Here is a 21,348-nt window from a genome sequence, read left to right on the forward strand (position 1 = left end):
ACTCTGATGCAGAATCCTTACAAAAACATATTACATGTTATTATTATTGTAAAATTGAGATTATTTTCTTGTAAAGTATAAAAAAATGAAAGATATATACCTTCACATGCAATTAAAATATTTTGGTTGTATTAGGCCTATGTAAGGATATATATACATTTTTTGTTGGCCCGTTAAGGCTTGTGAACAAGCTCGAGCTTGAGCTCGACTCGTTAAGTTTTCACTGAACTCGAGCTCAGGCTCGAATTCGTTACAAACTTAATAAACAAGCTTGAGCACCGTAAAACTCGGCTCGGCTCGACTGGTTTGCACGCCTAGGTATGATCTATGTTTTTGAGGGCACTAAGATTGAACATGCTCCACACGTACGCATGGGATGAGGTTTTTGATCCCATGAAAAATGAATGGGAGGCTCTAAAACCAAACCCCAAGGGGAGTTAACTCGACAAAAACCGAATTACTTACCTCGATCCTGTCTCTTGTGGCGGTCCTTGAGAAGAGAAGAAGATCGTTTTCAGTGGCACTAGGTTCATTTACAATGTGAGTAGCCAAACTTGGGAAGATTTACCCTCTCCAAAACATCATCTGTTCGCCCGCGTTACTACCAATTTAGTTGGGGTTGGTAATAAACTGTACTGGACATTTGGGCAACTTCTCTATATCTTGGACATGAAGACTGATAAGTTAGAAGGGACTCGAATTAAGGGTTACACAATCAAACAATGCCTCGATTGGACAAACCACATTTGATTCATATGGGGGAAGCGAAGTTTTGTTTAGTCAACCTCAAGCAGCGACGAATACGATCTCCATCCTTACGAAAAAACAAAGTTCGATCGTTGCACCAAGTTTAGAGTTTCTGAAGGCTACAACACTGCCGTTGTGTGTCGTGAAACTTATATTTTGGATCGGCCACTGTACTGGAAAACTGCAAGGGGTTTCATGCTAAGTTAGCACACTATTCCATCTGTAGGATCAAGCGCTTACCATCTTACCAAAACCCGCAGGTAGTGGTAAAGGCGCAACTCTATCTCCTTATACCATAGCATAGCAGGCCCCAAGCGCCACGGTTCAACCCACGTGGGCAGGATGCTGGCCCGCGACCAACACCATCCTTGTTTATACTACTTCTTGACTTGATTCTTACCATAGAACTGTTTGGCCTTAGGTTAGAAACATCCCTCATTGAGGCTTGGGGTACTAAGGTTGTCAAAACAAGACGTGTCGTGTATTCTCTTTTTTTGAACCGCGAAGAAATTTTTTGCCGAATTCCCCTGCTTTCTTTATTCTGATTCCCATCTTCCCAATAAAATAAGACAACCCAGTTATTCGCGTTGCAATGATGGGCAATTAAACGAAGGAAGAAAATGAAACAAACAAAACAAATTGGCAGATTGCAGAAAAGATATTGTTCTTTGGTTTACTCACCCAAGAAAAAAAGATGGTGACATGAACAAGAAATGGGTCATCTAATAAATAATTCATCCCCAATGGCACTATATAATGAGTCTTCCAAGTGTGAATACCTTCGCTAATTCTCTCACTTAGACAATAATCATCAAGCAAATGGTTAAGATGGAAATCATCTCCAAGGAGTCCATCAAGCCTTCCTCTCCCACGCCCGATAACCTCAGAACCTTTGGGCTCTGTCTGTTTGATCAATTCTTTCCACCTTTCTTCTCAATCCCGCTCATTTTCTACTACTCGCACGAAAGCACTAGCCATGTTGAGCAAGTTGACATTTCCTCCCTCCTGAAAAGATCGCTCTCGGATGCCTTATCTCTGTACTACCCCTTTGCCGGAAGGATGAAAGACGCAAGCTCAGTGCATTGCGATGATCAAGGCGTTGATTTCTTGGAAGCTCGGGTTGACACCCGGCTGTCATAGGCCATCGAACCGCCGAAAGTTGAACTGTTAAATCAGTTAGTTCCAAGCAGAAGTGAAGAGGGTGGTGGCGTGCTACTAGCCATACAATTGAGCTACTTCAAATGTGGGGGTATAGCTATTGGTATGTCCATGTGCCATACAGTTGCTGATGGATGCGCCTTGAGCATGTTTGTCAAGGCTTGGGCTGCCATGGCCCATGGCGATGCCAATATGGTGGCTCCAAGTTTCGCCACGTCCTCTCTCTTCCCACCCAGAGATTCGTTTGGGCTGCAGACGAGTTACGAAAGCTCGAAATGCTCGGGCGAAACTCGAATCTTCCGCTTCAGTAGTTCGAAAATAGCTGCTCTGAGAGACGAAGTAGGAGCCAGTACTGCGGTTCAACCGACGCGCGTTCAATTGGTGACAGCGGTAATTTGGAAGTGGGCCATGGCTCGAAAAGGGCGTGACCGATGCCTCCCTTCATTCGTGTGGTATCCGGTGAATGTAAGGGGGAGGATCGACCCGCCTCTATCAGAAAACACATTCGGCAACGCCATCTGGAGAGAGACAATGTCGGGAAATGGCAAGATGGATTTGGGCGAGCTGGTGAGCAAGACGAGGGAAGCAGTGGGGAAAATTGACAGTGAGTACTTGGAGGAGTTGCAAGGGGAAAATGTGAATGAAAAGCTCGTGAGAGATACGAAGAAGGTGATGGAGTTGTTCGTCGACAACGAAGTGGATTACTTCCTGATTACTAGTTGGTGTAGGTTTCCGTTTCACGAGTCGGATTTCGGATGGGGTAAGCCTGTTTGGGTGAGTACTGCAAGTTGGGGTAACTTCTCTTCCCCTTTGTTGTTGCTTCAGCTCTAATTTGAAGTGAAAATTTTAGATGGTAATTTGTGAGCAATGCTGAAAATGCTAGTATTGTATTTCATTTATGAATGTTTTACCCAATTTTAATATTGAGTTCTTTCAATTTTGTAGGAACGCCGCAATTGACTAGCACTATTGGTACCGTCGGGGTTGGTACCGAAATCGTAGGAACGGCCACGCTGGGCTGTCTCCGGCCACCAGACGGCCAATCCGAGCCGTCCAAAAATTCTATAAAAAAAAAACGAGGGGGCTTACATGAGAATCAACAGCATCTGAGGTGTATAGGGTACTTGATCCGAGCACCCCTTTTTCGTGTATATGTGTCCCAGCGTGACCGTTCCTACGATTTCGGTACCGACCCCGTCGGTACCAATATCATTTTCGGCCGCAATTTACATTTATTGGTCTCCTATATTTCTTAATTGGGAGGATCGTGTGGCGTTTTTGAATTTGGTTGAGAAATTCTCAAACCAATAATTTGAGACATTCAAGGAGGAGGTTATTCAGAAAGGATAAAACAAATCCTGGAAAAGTTATAGGTGGTAGCATTCCTCGAATGCAAGGTTTGACGAAAAAGAATTATGAAATTAGCAAAAGATGGACATCGCAAATATAACCCTATTGTCTCATTTTATATTAGTCGAGAGCTATCTATAGGCGGCATTCTTGTTATCTAATTTGTAATTAGTAGAATGTGCTTCACCGCATAACAAGTACACGACACGTTACTTGGCACCAAAATAATAGTGTCTGAGCATACAAGGACTGTGTTGTTTTTGTGTAATTTATATCGATTAACGCATCATTTTTCGCATGAGCGCACTATAAATCAAAGCTTCCATCCACAATGGTTTCGCTACAATTTTAACTTGTGATGGTAAAATGTGATATGTCTTTTCTTGTTTATTTGATAGCCAATATAGAGAAATCAAATGGTAAATGCGATGCGTGTACAATTTGAATTTTAATAGCTTTAAGAAAAATATACTATCTATACGGTAACAATTAAACAAATAACTCATGCACAAACTTAGTGTCCCCATTGTTCACAGCGTTGCTGCAGTTGGAATTGCTCGTTCCGGCCCTCCAAAAACATCGATTGACTTCTCCGGCAACAAACTATAGTACTTGACAATCTTTGGCTGCAGCAATATCCATAAACTATGGTACCACTAGATGTTTCTAGATTTCATTTGCTTTAGAAATTCGGCATAACAACAAAGATTCGTTGTATATATAGTTATAGGGAAAGTCTACAATACACACCCCTTAAAAAGGAATACCATATGCACCTATTTTATGGTTCATTCATAACATTTTAGCGTATTTCGTAACTTTTATTCTAGAATTCATAACTTTTCAGCAGTATGATTCGTAACATTTTCATTATGATTCATAACATTTTGATGTATCTCGTAACTCTTATACGATTCGTAACTTTTTAGCAATACAATTCGTAACATTTTCTCTATAATTCATAACATTTTGAAGGGTGCATATGATACACACCCAAATAAAAGATGTGTACGTATTATAGTCTTTCCCTAGTTGGGAGAGACAGAGACAGAGAGAGGGAGCGCACCTGTACGTGTTAAAGCAAGCCGTTTTTATGAGTTCGATTATGGGTACCATTGTTTGCGAGAGAAGAAGAGAGAAGAGAGGATTAGGTTAAGGTTCTGAGGAAAAGTTTTTTTGTTTTTTGGCAGACTTAGTGCCGGCTCAAAGATATTGGGGTCCGAAATGAAGTCCTAATACGAGACCCTATATACATCTTTGAGTGAAAATTTGCAATAAAAAATATCAATCTAGAATTCAAATTTCAGAGGTAAAATTTATGATAGAAAGACCCACACTTTTATAGAGAAATTAAAGGTCTAATTAAAGAAACTTTAGAAAAAATCAACATCTTCTTCTTCGAAATTTAACAAAATTTAGTGACAAGATATAGTTGAGTTAATTAACACTTAACAAAAATGGAAAAAAAATTTGTTTACTGCACAGTCTTCAACTCAATCCATATTAATTGCGAGAAGGCATCCTTTGCTGAAAAACGGTTGAAAAAAGTGGCCGAAGTTCAAAGCCATGGCCTTAAGCAATGAAGGAGCTTCAACTGCCACATTACCAAGTAGAAGTCATGTGAAGGATATCGGAACTCTTTACGATTTAATAGTTTAGTATAAGTTATATTTTTTGGGCCCTCCTCGGGCCAAAGATTTGGGGGCCCGAAGCGATTGCTTCTTCAATTTCCCCTCTAAGCCGGCTCTGCTGGCCCTTATGGTTTCTAAGTAGCAACGTGGGTTAGGAGTTGAATGTCAATTCCCATTGCATCACTGTTTAGCTCTTTTCTAGCTCAATTGGATCGTCAGTCTCTATAGAGAGTTAGGCTCCGTTTGTTTGGCGGTAAAACATTTTACTCATTTTCTGATGTTTGGTTGCACAAATTATGAATAAAATGTTTTCATTTATCAATAATTTCTCTCAGCCGGGGTAAAACAACTTACCGTCAAAACATATGTAAGTCATTTTCCAATGCCACCTCCCGTCGCTTGTAGCCTTCCACTACCCAACCACATTTGTCATCCATAATCCATCCAGTCATGCATGATTCTCTCTCTCTCTCTCTCTCTCTCTCTCTCTCTCTCTCTCTCTCTCTCTCTCTCTCTCTCTCTCTCTCTCTCCAATTTCTAATTTTCTGAGCCATCTCTCTCTAGTATATATATAATCCAATTCACTTGCGTGCATTACATTTTCTGAGCCATCCATCCATTCATTCATTATTGCTTTGAAAATTATTTTTCATATGCCAATCAAATACAGAAAAATAAAATTTGTAAAAGTTAATTTTTTGAAAAAATATTTTACATTATAAAATATTTTACATCGAACCAGAACCTTAATCCTGGTTAATTACTCTCCTAATGGGAATTACAAAATTGAGAATTCGGCTTCGAGGAGATCGTGCTAATGATATGGAAGATGACGATTCCAATATATTCTGTTGTATTGCGTTTGCTTTCTCGTATTAGAGGTCCATGAAATTAAAAACGAACCCAGGGATGGTAAATATGAGGTCTTGACCGTTGAATTGTCGAATGGACGGCGCGGACGGTGCTGTGCACCACCAGCATAGCAACATCCCCCGGTTAACATCCTAATCACTATAGAAAGCACTAGCATATGGTCAAGAATACGCTCGGTTTTCCATGAGACAAACAGGGCTAACTCAATCAATACATGAAATAAGTCCATTATAGGGTAGAAACAAACAAATAAAAGAAAAGCCATCTAAGAAAAGAACACCCATATGCAAGTGGAAATATTCGAAGCAGAAATTCTCGATCATCTTATCAGGGCAGTAGCAGAACACCATAATTGCTCATGATCCAAATTAAGCATTACCCTCATTTCAACTTCTTCATCATTCTATTTCTCTCATTTGCAGCATAATTCCTTGAACTATTTTACTCGGTGGATGAAGATGATTTTGTGGGATTTTAACTAAGAAGAATTTCTTGCACCACTTTGAGTCCAGCTTCAGTGACGTTTATCTGGGTAAGAGCCCGATTACTGTGCTTGATTGTTTATTAACTTATACAAGTTAATTATCTTCTTCTTTTAATTAAATGAGGGTTCATTGAGTAGTGGATTGTCCTTCCATTGGAATTGTTCAGTAGGGAAAACAATCTTAAAGTGGGTATTCTCCTAGGGTTTTTTTTTTTAATTTTATGAAAGCTGTTAGGTAGGTGTTTGAGAAATCTGGCTATGCCCTTTTATCACTTGTCTAGAGTGTTCTGATGTTTGTATGCTTCTTTGCCATAGTAAGATAATGGTGCTTGTCAATCCTAAGGTTACAAACTAGAGTAATCATGTTTTCAACTAAACAGGAGGTAGCCTTAATGGTATTCCTATCGGATGCTAAGATTGTTTTATCCATTTCCTGGTTCTAGGGGCCTTTCTCTAGTTTTTCTTTTCTAGGTCTCTAGTCTGCACTTAATGTTGCACAAAGGGATTCTTTAAGGCCACAATTGTTGTCATTTCTAATTGCGAGGACTAGGTCCATTTTGATATGTTGTTCTAATAGTTCTACCGTGGTAGCAACAGAGGACAGGTGGTGGTTGCTAGAAGCCAGGCGGTGACAATTGAGAGGTCACAAATAAGATCGAGAGGGGCCCAAAAAAGGCTCCAAACCAAGAACGGAGACGAAAGCCATTCAATTCTCTCCACATCCTCTTAAAAAAAGAAAGCTCGCCATCGATCCTAGGAATTGAAAAGGAATGGACCTCTAATACGAATAGTAAAAAGAAGTATACGAGTTGAGAAGAAATTAATGTCTGAAAGAGAACTACTGCCATAGCCCATGTTGCATCATCAGCTTGTTTTGATTGTGAACTGATACAGGGAGGAGTTGACGGCGTAAGTCATTGTTCATATAGTCAAGTCATATCTTCGTATTGCCACGCAAGTAGATAATAAATTTATGATTTTCTCCTCTCTTTTTGTTACTGCTATTGTTGGATCAGTTACGCTTACTGCTATTGCTATTTGCTTCAAGAGAGTGGGATTTCTTGCAGAACTTCCAATCATTATCTGCATCTCTTCCTTGGTAGGAATAGTTTATATATAGACCATCCACATTGCATGTAAGCGTACATAAAATCATTTCATCATTGAGAATCGTTCAAAGCAAGGCTTAAATATTTACAAACAATTTTGGACCATAACCACTTCGATTAGAAAGTAGATTTAACAAGTTTTTTAATAGTTCTAACCATGCGCAAATCAGATTTCGGAAGTGTCCATAGCATGCGAGCGAAGTTTGGCTTGTTTGGCAATTTTAAGGACTGCTCCCGGGGAGCACAGACATGCGCCTGGGCACATGAAATTGCGCCTAAGGCGCATCAAAGCTGTAGAACAAGTCAATCTTTGCAAGCTTGCTTCGGACACTCCCGAACTCCGTTTTACGAGTGGTTTGAACCGTTGCAAAGCTTGTTGAATTTACTTTCTAACCCAAGTGGTTTCGATTCAAAATTATTTATACATCAGAAGAAGTGACCATTTCAATAGTATGCTAAGTTTAATCCCAATGAATATCTAAATGAGCTCTAGATTTGATCCCAGTTGCCTTTTCTAGTGTCCGGTCCTAATAATTATGAGAAATGCTAAGTGCAAAGAAAATGAACAAAAAAAAGACTCTTAAAGTGTACATGAATGGCTCAGATTCACTGTGCAGTGAATCTGAGCCGTTTATGTACACTTTAAGGGTCTTATCTTTGCCCATTTTATATGTCCCTAGCACCCCTCAATAATTATATGCTGAGTTGATTTTCAATGTTCAATGCTCTGAGTCTTTTGACATAGTTAAAAAGAGCCTCATTTTAACTTGTTTCAATGTCATGGGCTTCCAGTTGTTCAATAAGCACATCTCGCATCGTTTTGGCCCCCGGGCAAGAACGAGAAATTAATAGGCGATGCACCATCCTTGCTGCTACGTACGTTGACCTATCTGTCAATAATGTGCCCAAAAGTAAACCAGAAGCCGGATTCCATGGCACGTACAATATACTAAATAACCAATGCTAACAGTGAAGAGACTAAGAAAAGTTGCAGTCCCACAATTGACACGAGTTTTTGCGGAAACCCCTAGGTGAAAAAAGGAAAAACAGTCAGGCAAATGCAAAAATGTGCTATTATGAGTTGTTATCAAAGTCCTCCAGTTTATGATAAACGACAACACAATTGGACGCGATTTATTTGCTACTTTTCACGCAAACGGCAAGAAACCTTCCCCCGTGCAGAGATCTGCCACACACGATAAGCTTCGACATCTTCATTCTTCTCCTTATTGAAGCCCCACGTACGTATTCGTGTGAGAAGAAGATCCATGGATCACGAACACGTTTACTAGTATTATAGAGTGTGGCGACATTATTCTGAAAGCGTGAAATGGAACCACCCTTCTATTTTAAACAATGGCCGTGCGCTTTTACCTTGGCCGCACTCTTTTACTCTTGGCCACGGAATTTGATACCTAGCCGCGGAATTTGACTCCTGGCCGCTTAATTTTGCAACGGTGCCATTTGGATTAATGAGAACTCGCATTGGGAATACGAATTCTATGCGCGCATGGGCTCCAATTAGTTCACTTCCTAGAGGGCAGCGACGACGCCGTGTTCAACGCACAACCTCGAACTACTTCAGAAGATCAGGAACGAATGATATACCTACGGTATGAATTAGTTCAATCAGGAACGTACATATCCATGAAGCTTTAAGAAGTCTCTTGATCTACAAAAAAATTTGGACCGAAACCACTTTGATTAGAAAGTAGATTTCGCAAGCTTTTTAAAGGTTCTAACCACGTGCAAATCGGATTTCGGGAGAGTACGTAGCATGCGCCCGAAGTTTGGCTTGTTCGGCAATTTTGAGGACTGCGCCCGGGGCGCACAGACATGCGCCCCTGAAATTGCGCCTGAGGCGCATCAAAGCTGTAGAACAAGTCAGTCTTTGCAGACTTGCCCCGAACACTTCCAAACTCCATTTTTCGGGTGATTTGAACCGTTACAAAGCTTGTCGAATTTACTTTCTATCCCAAGTGGCTTCGATTCAAAATTATTTATAGAACAGAAGAAGTGACCATTTTACCCTCAATGGATCAAAAAATAATTCATTTCGGTAAAATATTCGTATCTCTCTCATTTTAAATCGGATCAAGACCTAATTTATATTGATAAATAGGGTTTTAAAAGTATTAAAAGATTGTGGAATCCGAATATAAAAATATTTAGATTTTTTCATGAAAAATGGGTAGAAAGCATACCACTATAGAAATCGTCGGAACCACAAAGCCAAAAACACATTTTAAGTTTCATTCAATGCTCAAATCCCTTATTCTTAAGTTTTTCTTCATTGCTTAAGTGTTCCACGAAGTTTATAGTACATCTACATTTTATGGAAGCGTACGGAAAGCCATTTCATCATCCAGATTCATTCAAAGCAAGGCTTAAATGTTTACAAACAAATTTGTTCTTGCCTTTTGAATTACAAACAATTTTGGACCAAAACCACTTCGATTAGAAAGTAGATTTAACAAGCTTTTTAACGGTTCTAACCACACACAAATTGGATTTCGGGAGTGTCCGTAGCATGCCCGCGAAGTTTGGCTGGTTCGGCAATTTTGAGGACTACGCCCGGGGCGCACAAACATGCGCCTGGGGCGCATCAAAGCTGTAGAACAAGTCAATCTTTGCGGGCTTACCACAGACACTCCATGGGCATTGATAGTGCAAGCAAGGTAAATTTTTATGGTGGCAGGGGCAATGAATATCTTGATCCTGTTCACTGATTTCAGAACTGTAATAGTAATTTCGATTCTTTGTGTTGCTTCCCTCACATGTACTCCAATTGAAAGAGTCCGACAGTCGCGAGAGTCGGTTATGTCCAAGGAAGCTAGGCTTGTTACAATATGCACCAAGGACAACAAATGCTTATGGCTCTGCACACAACTGATATCTTTGTTTGATTTGAAATCTTTGCTGCAATAACAGCTGCAAAGCTATTAAAGGTTCGTCTGTTTTCTTTCTCTTCTACGTTGAACGGTAGAAGATTATATCTGTTTTGAACTGAAATATCTATTCTTAGTTCACAATCTGCCTCTCTGTCTCTCGCTCTTTCGCTCTCTTCTCCTTCATGTTAGCAGCGAGCACACATGCACATGAAATATGTACTTTAAAGCTATTTTGATCTTAACTGAATCCCCCTTTTTGCTTCTTAATTCTTAGCATACAGTTTATACATCAGAAGTTACCATTTTACCCTCAGTGGATCAAAAAACAATTCACATCGGTTAAACACTCGCATATCTCTCATTTTAAATCAAATCAAGACCTATTTTATATGGAGAATAGGGTTTTAATAGTATTAAAAGATGGTGGAATCCGACTATAAAAATATTTAGATTTCGTTCATGAAAAATGAGTAGAAAGCATACCACTATAGAAATCGTTGGAGCCACTAAGCCAAAAACACATTTTAAGTTTTATTCAATGCTCAAATCCCTTAGTCTTAAGTTTTTCTTCATTGCTTAAATGTTCCACAAAGTTTATAGACCATTCACATTTCATGGAAGCGTACAGAAAGTCATTTCATCATCTAGATTCGTTCAAAGCAAGGCTTAAACGTTTACAAATAATTTTGGTCATGTCGTTTAATTTGAATTACAAACAAATTTCGACCATAACCACTTCGATTAGAAAGTAGATATAATAAGCTTTTTAATGGTTCTTAACCACACGCAAATCAAATTTCGGGAGTGTCCGTAGCATGCACGCGAAGTGTGGCTTGTTCGGCAATTTTGAGGACTGCGCCTGGGACGCACAGACATGCGCCTAGGGCACATGTAATTGCGCCTGAGGTGCGTCAAAGCTATAGAACATGTCAATCTTTGCGGGTTTGCCCCGAACACTCCCAAACTTCTTTTTATGGGTGGTTTGAACCATTACACAGCTTTTTGAAATTTTCAAATGCTAAGAGTGAGTGACTGGATGAGCAATTTCAACAAAAGCAAGAACCATTTGCAAGAAAAAGGAGGAATTAAACAAGGAAATTCTTAAGATCAATCTGAATTTATTTTTTTTGGAATTTAATTCTGGAATGAAATTTCGAGAAATCTTGTATCCTATACTAAGAGTACGACACAATCCGTATCTAAGTACATTTAATGATAGCCAGTGAAACGATGGGGGGCATAAACGCCATCATGGAGAGGGAAATCACCCAGATCACCGACTAAGAATCTTAAATCTTAAATGACCGCTCGGTGATAAAGAAGGCGGGAAGAAGCCACTAAAGATTGCCTAGATAATATACTACCCCATCTTGCAGAATTATCACGCTTGGATTAATTTTCCTAACCCAAAATTTCGTCTGCAACCTTATTTTTTTCCTTCAACGAAAATAAGGGCATCACAACTCATAAGAAACCTGATGATCATTCCTTTTCTACGTATCCTTAAACTACATATGCTTCTTAAAACCAGGTCACAACTTGTACAAATCAACATGTTCAACGAGTATATGTACAACTGATTAGAGAGCCGAGTGCCCATAATCTGTGCTAGTTAACCATAGAATCCAAAAATGCATATTTGAGTGTCAAATACAGGTAGTCGCAAAAAAAACACTCAATTACAAACTAAAAATCCACCGGAAAAACATGTTTACTCGCATGAATCGCAAATCACGCAATTCAAGACAAACAAACTATCCTTAGCAACTACAATCCCTCTTCTTATTTGAGAAACTTGATCATCATCGACTCTTGTCATTTCAAATATGTTTACCTGCCTACAATTGAAAAGACAATGGTTGTGTTTGATTGTGAGTTTAGTTTAGTTTTGGTAGTGGGTGGAGAGAGAAATAAAGTAATGATTGAATATAGGGGTAATAATTGGAAAGAGATAGAGAGAGATAAGAAAGTAATAATTGAAAAAATAGGATAATAATTGGAGAAAGAAATAGAATAATGATTGGAAACAAAACTAAAACTCAAACTAAACCTTTAACCGAATCAGTTGCTGTTAGCAACCCATGATTTACACTACCATCTAACCATCTTAAATGGCAGAATGCCAAAACAAAAACAACGCAGTTAAGAAAGAAAAGGCATATGGCAAAGTACTCGACATATAATCTCGATTGATTCATATACAGAAACCAAAGGGAAAAAAAATCACCAATTCCTACCAAGAGATGCAGAAAATGATTGGAAGTTTTGCAAAGAAATTCCACTCTCGTGAATCAAATACATAAACCATAATCTAGTCACTAATCCAACAATAGCAGTCACAAAAAGAGAGGAGAAAATAATAAATTTATTATGTACTTACGTGACAACATGAAGATATGACTTGACTATATGAACAATGACTTTCACCGTCAACTCCTCCCTGTATCAGTTCACAATCAAAACAAGCCGATGATGCAACGTGGGGCCCCAGGGGCGGATCTACCATAGGGCACGTGGGGTCACGTGTCCCCATGCCCTTTAAAAAAAAATTTGCGGTTTTGTATATATATTATTTATGTTGAATATATGTAAGTACTTGTTGGTTGGTGCACTAGTAGAGTTTTTTTTTTTTAAGCAAGAGGTGTTGAGTTCAAGACTTCCCCTATGCTCTCCTGCAGGTATTTTTTGTCTTTTCCCCAAAAGGAAATGTGTGTGTTTGTGTGGTTTTTTTTTTCCAAAAGGCTGAAAATAGTAGTGCATACCTTATTTTTTACATTATTTCGGGTTCGAGTCTACCCCCATATTGTATTTGTATACTTTTTGCCCCAAAACTGTAATAGTAGAGTTAGTAATAGAAAAATAGATGATGAACATGTGATAATATTATTTTAATGCATTTAGTCAAGGTGCGCAAATTTGTCCAAGTAGCTAATTATTAAAATACATATATACTTTAAAATTTTAATTTATCATGAATGCTAAAATTATTTTTGTTACGGCCTAGAATTTTTATTTATTTAATTAACGACGTAGCCATTTATTATATGTGTGTTATGGTTGGGTCCCAAATAATTATTTTGCGAGCGCTATGGGTATTGTTGTCATGATTGTAATCTTTGTAGTATGTAATTAATTTTGGATAAATACTGGTACTGGAAGGTAATTTTCTATAAATTGGTATTAGTTGGATGGCCGTGTATATAAGAAAACGTATTTCTGCCTTTTTATATACATAAATTCTAATTAACTAATCAGCTAAAATTTAGGGTGCGTGCCACGTTGTTAGTGGGAAGTTTATAAGAGGGTTTACTTAGACCGATATTCATAAGTTTGATTAGGGTTACTTTTAAGAGAACGTTGAGAAGGAAAGAGCAGCGCAGTCAAAGGTTTCGAGGTCGCCCTTGTACTCGTCTTCAATCGTGGTAAGTTTCGAATTAATCTTATTGCTTCACTACTCAGAGTTCGGTTCAGTAGCAAGATAATTGGATGAAAATTATTCTATGTTGATTTGGTGGGTGCCGGCTAGAGAGAGACGGTGCGAGTGTGCACGGTTTGTGACGGTAGAAGTTATGAATGGAGATCAAGATGAGTGGTGTGTTGTACGCACGTGGTTTGGGTGCATGAAGTTGGGATTTGTAGGTGGTGGTTACCGATGGTTTTGAATTGAAAATAAGGTTTAACAATTTGGTGGCTAATTATAGTAATTTAGGATTTGGGTGGGGATTAAGAATTTAATAGATCTGATATTCTTAGTTTGTCGAGTCAGTACTAAGCTTTGATTAGTTTGTCATTTCGTATTGTTCTATTGTTCAGGTTAGCTTCCTTTTTGGTGTTCGATTGCATTTGCTTTGGACTCAGGTGAGTGGTTAAGCATGTTACGTATTTGCGAACTTTCTCGTATCCCTTAAATTATTGTTTTAGAAAATTAATGATTGAAATTGGGAACATGTATTTATTTTATTTGGTTCTTGAAATTGGCATGTGGATTGGTGAAACCATTTGTTGTTCAAATAATCTTTTGGTGAGAACTTTGTGGATATTGATGGAAACATATTTTTGAAGTCCAGGGAAATTAATCCTCTGTGTGCGGGTGACTCTGGCCATTAGGGAAGAGACCGGATTAGGCCAGTGACTCTAATGCTCAACGGTTGTTATTGACCGGATCGTTCTTAGGGAAAAGTTCCACGGGCTGCCTACTCGTGGTGACTCTATGATTCGATATTGGATCCAATTATGAGACATTTATTCATTGGCACTTGGTACTATTGATTTTGGTTGTGGTTCCCCATTGTTGTTGGAGGTTGTATGGTGATCACCGTTAAGACTTATCGGATGAATCGTTAATTGGATTAATGGATTATTTTGTTGTTCACCGCATATGCCAAATTTATGTTGACATGGTAAATTATTTTGATCCCTGTTTTGGAACTGTATTTAATATACATGCTTTGCTACTCATTGAGCTCGTCAGCTGACGGATTTATTCCAACTTCTTTTTCAGGCAAGTTGGGCAGTTAGGAGGACTCTGGCGGCATCTCGGGGACTTCTTTAAGTTTGACCTCCTTAGGGTGTCTCTTCATATTTTTATTTTATTAATCGCTTCCGCATTTGAAACATTTTGTCAGACATCTAGATTTTTTTATTACTGTTGGATCACTGGATTTTATTTGGTTCATGGAATGTTTGTACCCCATTCTTTTTGTGGAATTTATTGGCTTGGGATGTTCTGAATAAACAAAAATGGTTGACTGTTTGGTGGATCTTTGCTTGGGAGTTTTTATAAAATTTCTTTTTAGGCTGCATGTTCTACGAGCTTTGGTCTTGTGGTTCATGGCCGGTCACTTCTCATTTTGAGGTGTGACAATTTTGGGGTAAATGTGCTTAACTGTAACTCGTATATTACGGTTACAAAAAAATTGGTGTCCCCGCTATGTCAAATTCCTGGGTCCGCCGCTGACGTGGGCTATGGCCGTACTTCTTTTTACTATTTGTAGTAGAGGTCATTCCTTTTCTATTCCTAGGATCGATGGCGAGCTTTATTTTTTTAAGAGGATGCGGAGTGAATTGAATGGCTTTCGTCTCCATTCTTGGTTCGGGGGCTTACTTAGCGGAATGGGCTTTGGGACTGGGCCTATTGCTCTCCGATGGCCTTTTTTTAGACTGGGCTTGGCCCAAGGCCCTCTATTGGTTTCGGCACATCTCTTTTGATTTAATTCTTTTTATTTACATTTTTAAAATCAGAAAATTATTTTCTTAAATCCTCATTTAAGAAGAAAAGAAAAGAAAAAATGCACATCATTTACGTCCTTAACTCATCATTTTATATATATATATAGATCAGCTTGCGCGATGGACAGCCGAGATTGAACAAATTTGTAGAACTCCTTAAGTTTTCAAATCAAACTTGAACAATCTCTACTTTGCTCGTTCGGCTTGTTTATTAGCCCTTCGAAGAGATGAAAAAGGAAATTTTGATTTTTCTTGAAATTAATTTTTCCGAATCACTCTCTCTTCTCTTGCTCATGCAAATTATATTAGTCGAGAGCCTGAGACGAGATAAAACATTTCCTCTTCTCCTAACTTAAGAAAGAAATCACAGTAAGATTTTCTTTTTCATGGTGTCTGAATTTCTAGCCTAGTCCTTTTTGGGGGGAATTTCAAGAAAAAAAACTCGCCAGTACCGACTTTAACAAAGCAAATCTACTATTATATAGTATTGTAGGGGATTCTCATAAATAAAGGGATGGCAATGGGGCGGATCGGAGTCAGATTTAACATCCCCCAAACCCACCCCGTTCTATATCGGAGCGGAGTTGGAGCGGGGGAAATCGGGGAGATGTCAGGGTCGGGGAAATCGGGTCCCCATTCACCATAATAATTTGACTAGTTTTGTTCTTTTTAGAATGTGTTGAAAAAAAATTAGATATTGATGATTGATGAAAGTTAAAAAAAAATTAAAAAATAAAAAAAACAAAGACATAAATTAGTGTTTTATTAATTGGTATATTGCTCTTATTATATCAAAACAATGAAATTTATTTAGACATATACATACAAAAAATATAAATACCTATAATCGGGTTAAAACGGGGTGGGGGAAGCAAATACCATACCCGCTCCATTTGTCTATCGGATTGGGGAATACCCGCTCGGATCGGAGGTTATTGCCCTGAGCCCCTGAGTGCAACAAGTGGTATAAACTATAATTTTCAAATACACTTACTTTTGTATTTTTGTAAAAGTGGAATCTTGCCAAAATTAGGCTTTAAAGTTTAAAGTATCTTTATTCTCCCTTAAAAGGCCATTGGGGTTGCCTGTGCTTGGCTCTATGCGAGGAACAAGAAAGCTGGACCATTTTAAGTTATGAAGAAGAAGAAGGAAAGAAAGGAAAAAGAAGTAAAAAGAACAGATCCAATACTTCTAGAGAAACAGCTGTGGAGTTTACTTTTTCCAAAGGATGGAGCTTACTTTTTTCAGTTCCGTTTCAAAGGATCGACATTTCTGAAACATCAACAGAAATATCGCGAGACACTACTAGACTATGATGCACGGACACAGATACCGACACCGACATGGAGACACTAGAATTCTAAAAAAATAGGGACACAGACACAGTGGGAACACGCCACGTGTATATTTATTATAAATAATTATAGTTTGACACCCAAAAAATTTTAAAAAATTACAATTTGGCTCCAAAATTTAAAAAAATACAATTTAACCCCCAAAGTTTTAAAAAATTACAATTTGGCCCCCAAAAATTACAGTTTGACCCCTGCCGTGTCCCCAGCCATGTCCCCGTAAAAAATTTAAATTAAATTTTAGGACACGCCACGTGGAGTGTCCCATACGTGTTCCCGCTGTATCCCCGTGTCCGACACTACGATACTTCGACCTCTAGAGGTGTCGGTGCTTCATAACTATTAGAGAAACAACTATGGAGTTTAGTTCCGCTTGAAAGGATCTACACTTTTCCAAACATCGACAAAGATTTCGGTTAGACATGGGGTACTTCTGGTATTGCAGTAGCACAAGACATATCGAGCCTCGATACTTCAAGAGAATGAATCACTTAGAAAAACAGTATAGTCACGAAACAGAACGTGCCAACAAAAAAATACCACAATCTCAGAACAGTGAACCAAATGCATTGAGGTTAGCCACAAGGATTGAAATCCTTACCCCAAATGCAGTACTTCCATTTGTTTTTTGTATTAAGCACGATGGCACCACGAAACAAATCTTGAAGAAATATTGCAGCATCAAACACCAGTCTGACAAAAAAGACAAGCCATAGCATAACACCCTCAAACTAAGCACCCTTATTTTCAGAATGAATACTCGATGTGGTCAAGCTTCGGAGTTGGATTACCGTAGTCTTCAGCTTCCGGTTTACTGGTTGAAGTTCCTTTTCGGCAGAAACTACGTCATTCTCCTCACTTGCATGTCAACTGTGTGTTAATGTGCAGTGAAGCACTGAGCTTTAGGCAGTTAGAAGAAGTTTCTTTCCTAGTTTACCCAGTAAGGGATGGAGTATTCAGGATGATTTTGGATTTGAAAAGCATGACAGGGCTCAAAAAAAAAAAAAGGGAGACACCAAACCGGTACTCTCACTTCATATATTAGGATGGACTCTCAAGTACAGATGACTACTAATCTACTTTCCTGCTCCCCAAGCAAAGAGGAAGATCTCGCGATATCACTGCCAGGATCTACTTTTCCTAATATCCCAACAGAAAATTCCATGTATATTAATGAAGACTTGGGTACATTGATTTCACCACAGTAACAACATTTTGCACAGTTTAAAACAAGCACTACCAACAATCCAAACAGTGATCTTACACTACAGAACAACTTGACAAAAGCAATAAAACTAAAACACCTTCACAGAGGAGCAAGTACTTAGTTATGAGATCAACAGAACAGTTGACAATCCAAAGGAACTATGCTCTTAATCACCGAAAAAGGAGTTAAACAAGACTGAAAGAATGAAGTCTTATGTTACCATTTGTGGAGCCAAGACAAACACAATCCTCAGAGATTTAATCCAGATATGTCCTGTACTTTATATGGTGCCAAAAAATCATCTCAGATGACATAAATTGGACACAAGAACTTAGAGATTGATATCCAGATACTGATAATACTCCAATCTGTAATACAAGTTGTACAACTGCTGAGAGAAAATGGATAAAAACATAAAACATATCAGAAACTCGACAACCAAACACTGAGAATAGTGATACCTAAACATAGCAAAACCAAAACTTGGAAACCATATGAAAATGAACAAGTCACTTCAAACCACTGGGAGCAATGCAACTTTACAGCAGAAAACCATGGGATAACAAAGACCACTTTCAATGATCATGGAGAGATAACATGTTTGACAACACTTGTGTTTATCACTGTTCTCAAGCAAAGAGGGAGACAGGTAAATTAATATGGATAGTGATATGTTGTCATCGCCACAAATAAAGCATTTTGTACATCGATCTTGAGAACAAGCACTACAAACAACCTTAACAGTGATCTTACACAACAGAACAACATGACAAACAAGAAGAAAACTAGAACACCTTAACAAGAGGAGCAAGTATGTAGTTATGAAGTTAACAAACAGGGAATCCAAAGGAACTATCCTCTTCATCAACCAAAAAAGGGGTTAAACAAGACTAAAAGGAATGAAGCCTTATGTTACCATTTGTGGAGCCGAGACAAACACAATACTCGATAATTTAAGCTAGAAAAGAACACAGACACGATATTTCTTTTTCCCAGAGAAAGTTGTGTGACAGCACTGCATTTAATCTGCATACCAACCAGTCAGAAGAAAGCCCGGCTACCGTAAAACACCCTTGAACCATCTTTTTTCTTCTTCTCAACATCCACACTGTCATCATTGTTTTGGATCAGATCTCCACCGTCTTCATTTTCTGGTTTATCAAGATCCATTGGGAGCTTCATTTTTGCCAAAGAGTCTGTGAACTGTTGCATGCTCCTCATGTACATGTCAACTATTTGTTGTTGCATTGCGGACTGCTCCGCCTCAATATTGATACTCCCATGTGGAGCAGAAAAAACTTGACCAAATTTGACACAAGCCCTATGACCTTCTTTCTTTCCGCCCTCTTCCTTGTCCGAAACTCTGTCCTCCTTCTCCTCTCTCACATCACTTCCCTTCTTTGAAGTCGGAGTATCTGGACAAGCAGCCGGGCTCCGATTAGCTTCAGTGGTGATCGATGCATTTGGGGAGTTTAATAACTCCCCAACCAACTGATTCTTTTTATCCAATGAATCAGCTGAGTTTCTATCATCACTCAAGCTTGTCATAGTAGAACTAAGGAAACCAGAATTCTGAATACTTCCATTGGGAGAAACCGATTCCCCACGGTTCTCCTCAGATGAATTCGCAGCCATTTCGTAGTCTTCAACTGGATTATTAGAAACACCAAGATGAAGAAATGACCCTGATAATTCGAAATACTGAGAAACCATCTGTTGATTCTCTTTAACCACATTGATATCAGGAAATTCGAGCCTAGAATACTCTACTGGATCCAAACCCACGTCTGAAATCTTCCTATCCAACAAAACAACCTCAGAAGTTATCGAAGAATTGGATACAGAATCCGCGAATGAATTGATAGAAGGATCAAGTAACGCATTGGTGATCAAAGAAAGGGACAATTTGACAGTTCCAGCTGGGGAATGGAACAAGTCAGTGGAAGATAAGCTATAATCTTGGGTGACTTTTCCTTTACCAACAACTGAAGAGATTGGGACCAAAGCAAACCCCAAAAGCTGATCTTCCATATAATTCTTAACCCTACTAAGCATCCAAATCTCACATTTGAGGACCGCGTCGATTTGGGCAATTTTCACGACCAGATTCTCATTGAACTCGGGGTTTTTGCCGCCACCGTTGATGATCCTAGTGGAGAGGGTCTCATCTGGGTTATAAGTGAGAGCGAATTTTGCATATACATCTTGCTTTTCATAAATACATATGTTGTGAATGTTCCTAGCATGGTGAACATAGATTTCAAGAATCCCAGAGAATTTGGTATCACCTTCTGTGTCTGAATTGGGATTGTAGCGAAACCCAGTTGCTTGATTGAAAGAATCCATGCCAAGATTCAATCTTTGGATAGATTCACAACTGGGTTTTCAGCAATTCCCAACTCTTGGGTGAAATTGGCAACCAAGGCCCTACAAGAGTCGAAGAACAAGAAAATTTTCATGAACTAACCAATTGATCATGATAAACTGAACAAAACCTTTGCTTTTTCCACTTTATCTAGCTTTCAAAGAAATAAGCTTCCAAAGAAAGCAACAGCCAAGACATGAATTGAAGTAAAAGCATGAACAGAATAGAAGTTATAGAGAGAGAAAGAGAGGGAAACTTACAGTGGAATTTTGGGAGTTTTGGACATGAGGTGTGGTGGGTGTGGGCAGTAGGTGGGATTGAAGAAAGAAATCAAAGGGATGATGACGATGATTGATAATGATGATGTAGGGGGATTTGTGGGTTTGCCACTTTTTTCTTGATTCCTCTTGCTTTTTGTATTTGAAGTGGTGGGTGGGAGGGGGTAGAGAGATATTTGGCAGAGGGAAAGGGTGTTTGCTTTGCTTGACATTGCAGCTTCCCCTTTCAATGACGATAGCATGCTCCACTGATAGCGAATTGGAGGTCCCAATCCCCGTCTTCATCATCACTCTCCTCTCTCCCCCCTCACTCTCTTGTAAGGCCACTTCCTTTAAGTCGCATAATACGTGTGCGCGAGAATGACCGAAGAAAACCAAAATGCAGAACTCCAGTTAAAGAAAATTCCCAAATTACTGTGACTCATGAGAGTGAAAGCGCATAGCAAAAATGGAGAAGAAAATGGAAAGCTTTATGAGTAAGGTTATGTGACCATGAAGAAAAGTGAGAAGAATGTGAGGTCGGTCCAAGGCACATAATGTGCGCGTAAGTTAAGATGAAGAAAAGTGAAAGTAGAAAAGTGAAAATATCATCACATAATATGATGAACTCTAATCACTCGTGAAAGCGAAAATGGTAAACTCTAATCACTCTTGAAAGCGAAAATTGAGAAGAA

The 21,348-nt window shown here is 38.8% G+C and overlaps 2 protein-coding genes across 4 annotated transcripts; one reads left to right on the forward strand and one right to left on the reverse strand.

The window, feature by feature from the left end:
* The first annotated feature begins 2,016 nt into the window (after positions 1-2,016).
* On the forward strand, positions 2,017-2,736 carry LOC131314112 ((13S,14R)-1,13-dihydroxy-N-methylcanadine 13-O-acetyltransferase AT1-like). The gene has a single exon (XM_058342604.1). The coding sequence runs from the start codon at positions 2,017-2,019 to the stop codon at positions 2,734-2,736; it is 720 nt and encodes a 239-aa protein (XP_058198587.1).
* A 15,288-nt stretch (positions 2,737-18,024) lies between these two features.
* Positions 18,025-21,047, reverse strand: LOC131312576 (uncharacterized). 3 transcript variants are annotated; one of them, XR_009195914.1, is made up of 3 exons: positions 20,657-21,047; positions 19,008-20,458; positions 18,025-18,399 (listed from the first exon to the last, which is right to left on the reverse strand). XR_009195914.1 is itself a non-coding variant. In XM_058340436.1 (2 exons), the coding sequence occupies exon 2, from the start codon at positions 20,375-20,377 to the stop codon at positions 19,073-19,075; it is 1,305 nt and encodes a 434-aa protein (XP_058196419.1). In that variant the 5' UTR covers positions 20,378-20,458; positions 20,657-21,045; the 3' UTR covers positions 18,680-19,072. The 3 variants fall into 3 exon arrangements, 1 of the variants encoding a protein (XP_058196419.1); XR_009195913.1 differs by having other exon boundaries at positions 18,025-18,419; XM_058340436.1 differs by lacking the exon at positions 18,025-18,399 and having other exon boundaries at positions 18,680-20,458; positions 20,657-21,045.
* Positions 21,048-21,348: the final 301 nt, after the last annotated feature.

This window comes from Rhododendron vialii, chromosome 13a (genome assembly GCF_030253575.1).
Source record: "Rhododendron vialii isolate Sample 1 chromosome 13a, ASM3025357v1".
NCBI lineage: Eukaryota > Viridiplantae > Streptophyta > Magnoliopsida > Ericales > Ericaceae > Rhododendron > Rhododendron vialii.